Consider the following 12,071-nt stretch of genomic DNA (forward strand, 5'->3'; position numbering starts at 1 on the left):
ACTTGTGTAAAGCATTCTGTTACCGCTTTTTAAGAGGTCTTAGAATTCTTCAAACTCTTAAATTCTTAATAGTTCCCAAAAATTCATTTCAGTGATATACTATTGGACTATGAGTTTAATATATAGTAGAAAATATATTAAGATAATACTAAAAAAAGATAAATTCAAAAGAAAAGATGCAGTAGATGTTAATGCTTGAAAATCTTCAAAATGAAAAGCGTCATTTAAATTGAACTGCTTACTTATGGCAAGTAATTTCCAGATTCAAATAATGAGCAAAACATGAGCCATAAGTTGCCCAAAAATAGTAGACGTAGATGATCTATAAAATCGACTTCAGCTTTCTTAAAAGTTGATGTGATATACAACAAATCCTCTCTGCCCGTCCAGGGTAGGGGTAAGGCTGCGTACATCTCTACCCTCCTCAGACCTCACTTGTGCAAATACACTGGTTGGTTGTTGTACAACAAATATAATTACAAGCTTATTACAGTGCGCAGACGGACTAAGAGGTGATCTTAGCAATTCATGCATAATAGGAAATAGAAGAACTCATTTTTGAATTGTCTATTATATAGAGAATTAGAGATATATATATAGCTAGCCCATATTTGGTAAAGATTCGCCAGTGTACTCAGAGGAAAATTCGACGAGCATTTATCTTAGAAGTTTGATGTTCTTATGTTGAGTCCGTCTGCTACATATTTGTGTGAAGTGGAATATTGCCGAATCAATAAACAAGATGCACTGATATTCCAATTCCCGTTAATATACATGATATCAAGTTTATGAAAGGTAAGCTAGAATGTAATTGAGAAACACAACATGTCCATCCCAGCATGCTGCCATTTACTTCCTAAGGAATCCTTCTTAGACAATTGTGTTTCAAGACTCATTTGGACAAACAAGCAATGCCATATTTAGCATAACAACAAAAGAACTTTGTATTCTAAACAACCTCAATTTCTATCCTATCTGATTCAAAATTACCTGAACATTCTAATCCTGCAAACTTTTAACACATTCCTGGAAGAGAACCATGTGCAATGCACTTCTCCTTTTATGTGATGAGATATACTGTCAACACCAGCAGCTTTGGTAAAGTTCTCTGCATATTTTCTGATGTAGCTGTTACAGCAGGAAAACTTCCCAAGCCCTCAGGCTCAATTGACAATGTCAAAAAACCCACTAGGCAAACCACAACTGTCAGAATTTTCACCTTCATCTTTCCAAATTACAGTAGATGATTCCAGTTATAATTTGGAAAAAGAGTTGCAGTGGTGGCCCTTGCACTAGCACCGTAATTCAGCTTCAGTTGGGAAAAAAATATACCAGTGCTCTACCTTCACTGGTGGGGCCTTAGTTCCAATTTATAAGCCTGTATCTCCATTGGGGAAATGAGGACATGCCCGTCATGAGCTCCATCTCCAAAATGGTCACTATAACCAAGCATCTCTGCATCGTCATGCAAAAGATTTAAAGAAGTAGCCTTTGCATTCAACACAGCTAGGCTCTTGAACATGTCAAACAGATTAACGGGCACATCAGCTACACTTGAACATTCTGACCTGCCCTTTCGACAGTAAGAAGAATCCCAATGACGTCTCTGAAAGACTAGGACAAATCTAGGCTCTTCAAGTTGTTGTTGGGTATACTTGAGAGGGCGAGGAACCTTGAAGTTGACAATATGCAAGTCACATGGTAAAGAAGCTGCCAGGGGAGAAAAGGACCTAGGGGGCGGCTGTACAGAGATTTCCTCAGATTTCTTAGCAATGAATACATGAAGGGGATAGTTTAGGTGGGCACCAACCAAATGCGATAAAAGGGAAGGATGTAGGGGATGAGGACCTGTAGTGTGGTTTGCAGCTGCTGTAATATTAGACTCCAAAAGAATATGGAAAACAACATTCATTGCGCGGTTATCCATCACCGCTTGGCCTAGACCACGTCCATCATCCCTTACCAATCTCCTGTCAAGCATTATCTCCAACCATCCATCCTTGAGACTTGCAACACCCAAAGACTGCCGAGTGTGGACTGAGAAGCGATGTCCACTTGGTCCTTGCATAAATGCAAGGGAAGGCATTGGATAATAGTTGCCCTGTGTAGGGATCTTATCATAGGTTTCTCTACGGCTCATCTGGAATCCATTTAGATCAGAATGGAAAATCCTTTTGTTCTCGATATCAGTCTTGTACCTAACTATCAATTCCCTGTCATTGAATTCATGACCAAGAAGCTCAACATGATACTCCTTCTCAATAATGTGTTCCTGTATGGTATTATGACCATTATATATACGGGTACTGTGGGAAATTGGAGACTTGTCCCATGCTGTCATTGGGTAAGAATAGACCTCCTGTACCAAATGGCCCACCGAGACAACCATTATCCCACCAGCTTGTATGATTGGCTCAGCCTCACCCTCCGGTTTGAACAGGTAGGCTCCACCTGAGCTAGAGTACATATCAATTTCTTCATCTATAACATTTTGTCTGCCATCACTATGGCTTACTTTCTGCAACAAGCCAAACTTGGTACTGAAGGTTACTGTCAGATGTTCATTCTGGATTGCTGCTTCATTGCTGTCCAACTTTGAGCAAGTGTATGGTGCAGGGCAGGAGAAATTTCCAGACGGCAGTAATATTCTAAGTTGTGCAGGTATGGCCTTCTCACATCCAGCAAATCCATTAGCAACGTAATACGTTTGCAATCCCATGGCAGGTACTGAAGCTTTCCAGTAGACACGATGTCTTCTCGAAAAAGTTTTTTCCTTATCATGTGACAATTCTGGAGATATCTGGCTTTTAATACATGTCCAGTTTGAGTCCAAGATTGTTACATCCGGCCTCTCAACAATGACCATGACAACTTCATTTCTAGTCTGCTCTGATGGATTAAAAAGGACCACAGTCTGAACAGTTCCTTCACGAGCACTAATGACTTTAACCACTGGTTGGGCATCATATTTAGATCTCACCTGTGCTGGTTCAAACTGAGAAGGATGTTGGTCATTTTTCTCATGGCGGATCCCTAACAACACCTCAATAGCCTTAGACATAAAAATTTGAAGGTCTTGCAGAGCCATGTGCATCCGTGTCCCGTAGTCCTGCACCACATGGTCCTTGGCAGTACCAGTGACCCCATCATGATGCTGAAAAAGTGCCAAGTTCCTTCTCGCTGCAGTCAACTTGTAGGAAAATCCAGTAGGCAATTTTTCACACTGTGCTCTCTGGCAGTATCCTAATAAGAAAGCCATCAACATTTCGGCGCTGCGAAGGTTATGCTCCAAAACACGATCAACTGCCTTGAAGAAAGGCCTGGAGACATAATAGCCACTCCAGTAATCCTGTTGCCTGTCAGCATAAGTGAAGAAATCACCTGACAGAGAAGGAAAACCTCCAATCTCACCAGAACCAATCTCATGCGGACGAGAATAGTTTATTCTTTCAGCCTCATCACGCAGCGTTCGGAAATAATCATCTAAAGTACCAAACTTTGCCTCTGCATTCAAGCTAGGGTTAGAATTGATATAATCAAACAGCAGTTGGTAATTCCGAAACTGAGCTTCTGCTTCATCAACACTGACATATCGGAAATCATCACCGAGGGGAACAAGAAGTGTATTTGTTCGATATAGTGTTGATTTCTTTCTATACTGATCTAATAGTTTAAGTGCTCTTTCCTTCACATTTTCCGGGGTGGTCTCTTCAGGATTCTCTCCCCAAGGACATCGTTCATAGGGAAACCCATACATTCGAGCAAAGTCAAACTGACAACAAATTGCAGGCTCAGGCCCACAAGTATGTGGAATATCATAGGAATAAAATGGCATCATATGGACAAAAATATCAGTTCTTTCTTCAGCATCCCAGCTCTGCCGCCACACGTATTCCAAATTCTGGTATAAAGCCAGTTCCTTCTTCAACTCATAATGAGTTCTCTGTATAAGCATGTTCTCGAAACCCATACGCCGCAAAAGATATGCCATAGTTGGTGAATAACCAAAAGGATCAATAGACCAAGAATTTTTAGGAATTACACCTATAGTCTCATTCAACCACATATTTCCTTCTGTAATCTGAACATGAATGCAAAAACCAAGATCTACATTAGCGAATATTGAAGAGAAGCACATAACGGAATGAGAAGCATATGAATAAGAGACCATCGTGCATTAAGAAGAAAACAGAATAAGCACCAAAACATGCAAAACAAGGATGGGAGAAAAACTAATTTATCCAATCGGTAGGATCTAATTTAAATCAAGTTAGGTTGGCAGAGAAATTTGCAACAATCTCACAGACTAACTAGAGTTAAATGACATCAAATCTTTTTTTGATTGTTAGTCAAACGACATAATATCTACGTAATGTGAAACTATCACGATGCGGAAATCCAGCATGTGTACCCATATACCAAACAGATTCAGTTGACCTTTAATAATTAATACCCCCTTTAGGTTAATAATCTCAACAACAACAACAACAACAACTCAATATAATCCCACTAGTGGGGTATGGGAAGGGTAGTGTGTACGCAGACCTTACCCCTACCATGAGGTAGAGAGGTTGTTTCCAATAGACCCTCGGCATCCTTCCCTCCAAGAACTCCCCACCTTGCTCTTGGGGTGACTCGAACTCACAACCTCTTGGTTGGAAGTGGAGGTTGCTTACCATCAGAGCAACCCCTCTTGTCAAATAGTATAATCCCATTATTAACCCCTTTAGGTTAATAATCTCAAACAGTGAAATCGATTTGACAAATTTCCATGCAAGATAAATTCTAGTTACAGCCAATATTTAATAACTCTAGACGAAATTTCCTATAACATATTTACTAGAGAAAAAGATTGGATGAATTTTAAGATTTTAGCTATGACTCTTTTGTATATAAGACGTAATCTTTTGATAATTATATGAAGTAAAATATACCAGTTCTAATGCAATAGGATATGGCCTTTATGAGTGTTTGATATCTCATTAATTTTCTCAAAATGAGCTAATTATCATCACAAGAGTACCAAATTTAGCATGCTCACACTATTCTTTTCAAAATGCACCTAATGACTACTAATTAGAAGCTTTTTACGGTTCCTAATATTATTAATCATTTGAGAGTTACCTGAAATACAAAAGCATAACGACATAAACCACTTACTCCATGTGTCAAGTATTCCAACAATCAGCATTCACCACAAGGTCCACAACAACATTGAAGACAAATCTAGAATTATACTTGGAGGACAAAAACCATCATAGCACTTCCCTAAATTAAAGAAATGTTCTCGATTTCTAATAGTGTTCTAATCTGTCATAATTACAAATCATAAGCAAAATTTCATAACTACAACCAAAAGGAAGATACAATCTCCTCTTTTTCATTTATAGATACAATCATTACTGCATGATACAGCAAATTCGCATAGATAACTAAGGCAGTGAAGATTAAAAGAAAAGCCTCTTGCTTACCTGTTCAATGATTGCGAAGTAATGTGAATTAGCCTGCAGAAAAAGAAAAAGATGAAAGGCCGTAAGTCAACCATAATGACATAAGATTGCCAAAAGCTCCGTTTCCTAATGCTGTTTACAGGATTATTCAAAACAAACTTGAATCCTTCAAAAGCAATTTAATATCTGTATTTGGACGAAATTTTCTAATAATTATGGCATTTCCTTTTAAATATTTTAACCAATTTATGCACTGAAAAGCTATTTATCACTGCAATTACACTTTGAATTGCATTACAGGAAGAATCATGACTCCCTCATAATAAGTTGCCATACTAAAACCATGGAAACTTGTTCTTTGAACCGCATGCTTGACCTGATTTTACCTAGTCCTGAATATATTCATGCTCAGAAAGAACTATAAAAAATAACCAACAAGAGAGAGAAAATCAATGATTTTCAAGCATCAACTTCAGAATTCATTTGGCCGTAAAACTAATGTTCTACTGTTTCAAAGCTATGTGACCTTCATGGAGGTTTACCTCATCATTCATCACCCAACCACCTCCAACAATTTCTAGCTGCCCATTCCTCACTAGATTGGCGAATGCCTCTTTCTTTTCCTCTGTTGCATCCCTCCACCATCTCTCCAGATAGGACATCTCTTCCCATATAAATTTCCGCCGAGAGTCCTAGAAGGAACAGAATTCAACAACCAAAAAGTTATTCAGCAATTCAACAGCTATGATAAACAATGAACAACAACTACCACTACTAATATGCCTCAATGCCAAACTAGTTAAGGCATGTTATATGACATGTCCATTCTGCTCCATTTGGGCCAGTTTCATTCCAACATTAATAAAGGGGTTCTTGAAAACTATGATTGCCTAAGCACACACTTAAATAAGCTCAATTAAAACATTAGATAAACAGGGAAAATCAAATCTCATTACAAACCAAATGATCGAAGACCATCACATAACTGCATATAACCACCATACACTGCAATGTCTAATAAGTTTAAGTCCTATGCAGTGACGGTGTAAAATATATTTACACAATCAGGTACTTAAAAAGGTAACTGCAAGTAACACTATTTAACAACATTAATTGGTAACATAGAACAAATGGTAAATAACCTCTGGTGTAAAAAATTAATTATAGTGTCGATGCATATAACTTAAATCCATGCCTAATTACTCTTCTAATTAATCTTAACACTGAAATTACCTTTGGAAGCGTTTCAACAAGGGTATCAAGGATGTGCTTGGACTGTCTATCATAATATTCCTCAACCGTAAGCTTCCAACCAGGATCATTATGTGAATGTGGGACCACAAATATTTTCAATTTCTCAGAATCCCACTCGTCCCCTTTGTAAGTCACCTTCCAACCCTGCTTCCAGGGCCCACCATCTTCATCCTTAAACTGAATCTTATCGTACAAGCCCTTAGTAGTTATATCAACAACCGCGCCCGAAACGGCGTCGCTTCCAGGAGATTTACGGTAAGTGGGCTTTCTGGGACGAGGGAATCGGGCTCTGGAGGCCCGGAAATGGGATGAGAGAAGGGGGTTAGGAACTCCATAGCTATAGATGATGAGAAGGAAGATGAAGATAGAGAAAGAGAGGCCAATTGTGTAGAAGTTTGAGCGGAGGAAGTCTCTGAGGGCGGTGCGTCTGCGAGATTTACGAGGTTGTCGGGAAGGAGATGGTTTGGTGGTGGGGAGGAGTGAATGGGCCCACCCAGCTCCGCCGCGGCGGGAGGAGAAGGCCATGCCAAAGGGCGGTGATGGGCGGCGGAGGACTCAGATCTGCTGAGTAATATGGGTGATCGGAGAGTATCGGAACTACTGAGTACTTCAGTGTGATGGGAAGGAAGACTTTGCGCTATTTTTCCACCTAACATCCGGTTGTTACCATATTGTATAACAAATAATGTTCTTTTTATTTAAAATTGATTGTATCATATAATTAAATTTATTATTTCGAAATAATTAAAAATTCTATTTTATGTAATAACTAATTTTTATTTTTTTTTCTAATTATGCTCTTACTTATTACTGCATAATTCTATTTTATCATTTAATTTTTTTATTTTAATTTTAAATCTCTAACTTATTGACCTACTTTGTCTTCTTTCATCTTTTCTAGAGTTGTTTAACCCTGTTCTTTTTATTTTTGAAGTCTCCCTTTCATTCTTTATCTCTTTTCATCGTTTTAATTTTTTTTTTTTGGTGTTGCTAATATTAGTTAACCTTTTTTTTTCATATTTTTGCTCTTGTTTCCAAGCTACGTAATTAATGATAAATTAGTAGAAAAAGGTTTTCTTAAATTATTTTTATATGTAATTCTTGATAAATTTTATTTAAAATAATTACGGGTATTTTAGTGAACTTATCAGTTATAGTACTGTACGATACAGTCAAACCAACAACAAAAATGTTATTTAACAATATTAAACGATACAATCTATTCAAACGTTGTATCCATAAAATGATACAATATAGTACAGTACAGTACAATACAACATAATACAATACATTATAAAATGATGCCTAACATCATCCAAACATAGTGTAAAGTAGGAAAACTTTTGATGCTGCTCAATCAACAACGATCACATACCGATCCAGTGTTTAATAAATTAATTTTAAAATATATATTATACTTTTTTGTAATAAGAGTGTATTTATTCATTAATAAAATGTCTTTAAAATAATGACATTACAACCCTTTTTACCTTGATAATGTAATTTCTTTACCTTGATTATTCAAATGCTTTTGAATATTCTTAACTGTAAACAATACTTACTGTGAGATTTCATTATTGTTTTGTTATTTGACGAATAAGATTGTTACCTAATGTCCATACGAGTATAGTGGAATTAACGGTTATCTCAAAATGACCAAAATTAAGTTGGCTTCATTCCTCTAATTTTTATTTAGTTAAAAACGGATGTAAAATTGTAACTTTTTATAGTATACTCACTACTACAACTCGGTCTAATGCAGTTAATCAAACATTTGCTAAAAAAATATGCGTACTAAGAATTTCAGCGATTATTAATTTTATAACATTACAACATGAGCATTACAATTCTCACATTCGTAAATCAAATGATTCCTAATGGATTATTTGATTCACATTGCTAGCTACGTAGGAATTATAATATATAAATTGTTTATACAGTGAACTAATAATACATTGAATGTTATATGGGAATTGCCTACTTTGAAGGTATGTGCACATACTTTTATCTCCATATTGCAAATTAATGTTGTTTACCCTAAAACGTATAACAATTGAATTTATATGTGATTTTAAGGACACGTGATTTTATTTGGCACAAACTGAGAAAATATGTAAATTGATATTGAAATTGATTGTAAAGAAAAATAAAAGCAAATCAAATGAGATGTGCAGCTTTGGCCCTCGAGCTAAGTTACCCTCGAACCAAATAAAATAGCAAACAAATGAGATATGAGCAGAGTAACAGAGTATTGAGAACTTAAAGAAAAGAATAGTATATTGCTTTGTATTGCGTGAATATTCTCCCTTTACAAATTATTAGACTCTCTTCATATAGTAAGGGAATCCTACTTATGGTACAATTCTAAATACAGTAAGAAATCCCATGATTAGTTAATTAATCTCTCCTTGATTTGTGCCGTGATTTTCGTCGAGATTCTCCCCCTAATTACGGTTATAACAGCTTTTTTGTTTCTTGGCTCGATCTTGATCCTGGCTGATCTCGATCTTGATCGGTCTCTGGGTCTTCGAACTCGATCTTGGCCGACCTCGATCTTGATTGGTCTCTGGGTCTCGAGCTCGATAACATATACTTCGCACCATGGCTCGATATTACAATGATGAACATTTGACCATCATGTTCCAATATCGATTAATCATACGAAGGCAAAACTCGATTTTGACCGTATACAGATAGTCCCCTCGTTTATCGGAAAGAAGATGACGAGAAACGATATGAATTTCTGTACTCCGACTTGGTGGATGATGATGTCAGTGACGAGCCCGATTATGATGTATCTAACAAACGTCTTGTCGGTCCAGTTACCAAGATGGAGGAAACCAGAGCCCGAAGGTTGGCCTTCCTTAAGGAAGACTCCGAGAGCTCGAGCAAATCTGAGGACGAAGAAAATCCCGAGGACGCAGCCTCCGATGAAGACCAAGCCACTTAGGATATTAGGTTTCTTGTTTTTCTTTTGTATCTTTTCTGGGGCCGATTCGTCCTTTTGTAAAAAAACTTTTGAATATATATATAAGGCTTTTCTTGCTCTTTTGATTCTTGTGTTTTTCCTTTGCTTTTCTGTATTTTACTAAGGTCGAAAATGCCTTAGCATAAAATTGTGTCTGAGGTTTAGACAATTTGATCGGAACCAAACAAGTATAGCCCTTAGGTTTTTCAATCGAGTGAGTGCTTGCTTGAACTCAAAGTAATGTAGCCCTTAGGCTTTTGTAAGAAAGGCTGTTTATGGCTTTCTTCCCTTTTCGGCTTGAAAAAGTTTTTTATCATTTGTATTTGCAAAAAACTCGTAATGCCTTAGCTCGAAATAAGGAATCGTTCAAGAGTTCGAACAATTTTGTACTCATTAGAGTTTTTGAGGCTTGATATTATCGAAACCTTTTATGATTTTGCCGGGGTAGCCTTTTTAACCGATTTATGTAAGAATTCGAATGCTTGTTTTGTTACGAAATTCGGACGTCTCCGACCCATATTAATTCAACCGTAGCCTCTTTAGTTCGGGATTTGCCCCTTGGGCTTATTTTTTCATTTTACTTCGAGCTTGCCTGAAGTGTCAGTCCCCGAGTGGGTTGGCTGTGGCCTATAAAAATCGAGGGTTGCCTAAAAGGTCTTATGATCTCGAAATTTTAATAATTCAATCTCGTTTATTTTTCGGACGTCAGTCCCCGAGCGTGGGGGTAATTATCCGAACTCTGGTTATGGTCGGCCCTTAAGCATGTTTACATAATATATCGAGAGTATGAAATTGTAAAGTAAAAAAACTTTTCTAAGGCATGAGATATCGGTGAAGAAAAATACTTCTCTTTATAAACGATTATACATGCATACATGTTCTTTGCCAGGGCTCGAGCAAACTAAGTGGGCACGGTTCGTTTGACCGTTTGGCCATTACAAATTTTTCCTATCGAGACCCTGCTGCCATGAAGTAACTTCCTCGCATCAAAGTTGACATTCGAAGGCAATGCCCCCCAGTGTTCGAAGTTGATTGTAAAGAAACCTCGGATACTGTCGAAATGTTCTAAGTTAGCACGATCGATGGTTGCCTCATTAAAAACCTCGCCGGAAAATCCTTCTGGGACAAAACCGGTCTAAGGGGAGAAAAAAAAAGTGCAACACGTGCTTTCAGACCTAAAGTCTTCGTGTCGAAGAATCCATCGTTGTTTCTGGTCGAACACCTGCAAGGGTTAGTTTAAAATACAAATGAAAATAGAAGGGGTCATACCTTAGCAGTAGTATCGTTTTAGGTGCGATACGTTCCAATTGCTTGGCAGTTGTTCGCCATTCATCGTGCCTAGCTTGTAGGAACCTTTTCCGATAATTTTGAGAACCTGGTACGGTCCTTCCCAGTTCTGACCCAGTTTTCCTTCATTCGGATTTCGGGTATTGAGGGTGACTTTTCTTAGCACCAAGTCCCCGATGTTAAAATGTCGAAGATTGGCTCTTCTATTGTAATACCTTTCGATCCGCTGTTTTTGGGCGGCCAATCGGACGAGGGCGACTTTGCGTCTTTCGTCCAACAATTCTAGGCTCGTATTCATGGTCTCGTTATTCAACTCCTCTGTTGCATATCGAAACCTGATGCTAGGTTCTCCGACCTCGATCGTATGGCTGATATCGATCTCTGTTTGATCGCGTTTCCAGGTTAATATCCCTTTTAACTCTGTCGATGGTCCTGTTTGGATAAACGGGCCCGGAAGGAGTCCCCAACTGGCCATCCACCCTAATCTTTGACTGGTACCGATTATGCACATCGGCCCGGGTTACAGCTAGATATTCAATCAAGTTCTGTTTCAACTATTGTGAGGCTACCGAACTTCGTATGTTTAGGCCTTGAGTGAAAGCCTGAAGGGCCCAATCGTCGGCGACCGAGGGCAGATCCATACGCTCTATTTGGAACCGATATACGAACTCTCTGAGCATCTCGTTGTCTTTCTGTTTTATTTTGAAGAGGTCTGACTTTCTAGTCTCGACCTTTATCGCTACGGCGTGCGCTTTGACGAAGGAATCTACGAGCATAGCAAAAGAATCAATGGAGTTAGGTGGTAAATTATGGTACCATATCATCATCCCATTTGATAAAGTTTCTCCGAATTTCTTCAGCAGTACATACTCAATCTCATCGTCATCTAGATCGTTTCCCTTTTTTGCGCATGTGTAAGAAGTGATATGCTCGTTGGGGTAGGTAGTTCTATTATACTTGGGAATTTCTGGCATGGGAAATTTCTTTGGAATGGGCTTAGGAGCCGCGCTCGGGGGGAGGGTTTTTGTACGAACTTCTTTGAGTCCAAACCCTTCAAAATCGATGGTGCTCCCGGAATTTGATCAAATCGGGAGTTATATGTTTCCACTTGT

The 12,071-nt window shown here is 38.1% G+C and overlaps 1 protein-coding gene across 1 annotated transcript; it reads right to left on the minus strand.

Annotated features, from left to right (window-relative positions):
* Positions 1-722: 722 nt before the first annotated feature.
* On the minus strand, positions 723-7,380 carry LOC107777832 (alpha-mannosidase 2-like). The gene is made up of 4 exons (XM_016597983.2): positions 6,684-7,380; positions 5,993-6,142; positions 5,472-5,504; positions 723-4,081 (listed from the first exon to the last, which is right to left on the minus strand). Exons 1-4 carry the CDS (start codon positions 7,227-7,229, stop codon positions 1,346-1,348), a joined length of 3,465 nt encoding a protein of 1,154 aa, XP_016453469.2. The 5' UTR covers positions 7,230-7,380; the 3' UTR covers positions 723-1,345.
* Between the last annotated feature and the right edge of the window lie 4,691 nt (positions 7,381-12,071).

The sequence above is a fragment of the Nicotiana tabacum genome, chromosome 17 (assembly GCF_000715075.1).
Source record: "Nicotiana tabacum cultivar K326 chromosome 17, ASM71507v2, whole genome shotgun sequence".
Taxonomy (NCBI): Eukaryota; Viridiplantae; Streptophyta; class Magnoliopsida; order Solanales; family Solanaceae; genus Nicotiana; species Nicotiana tabacum.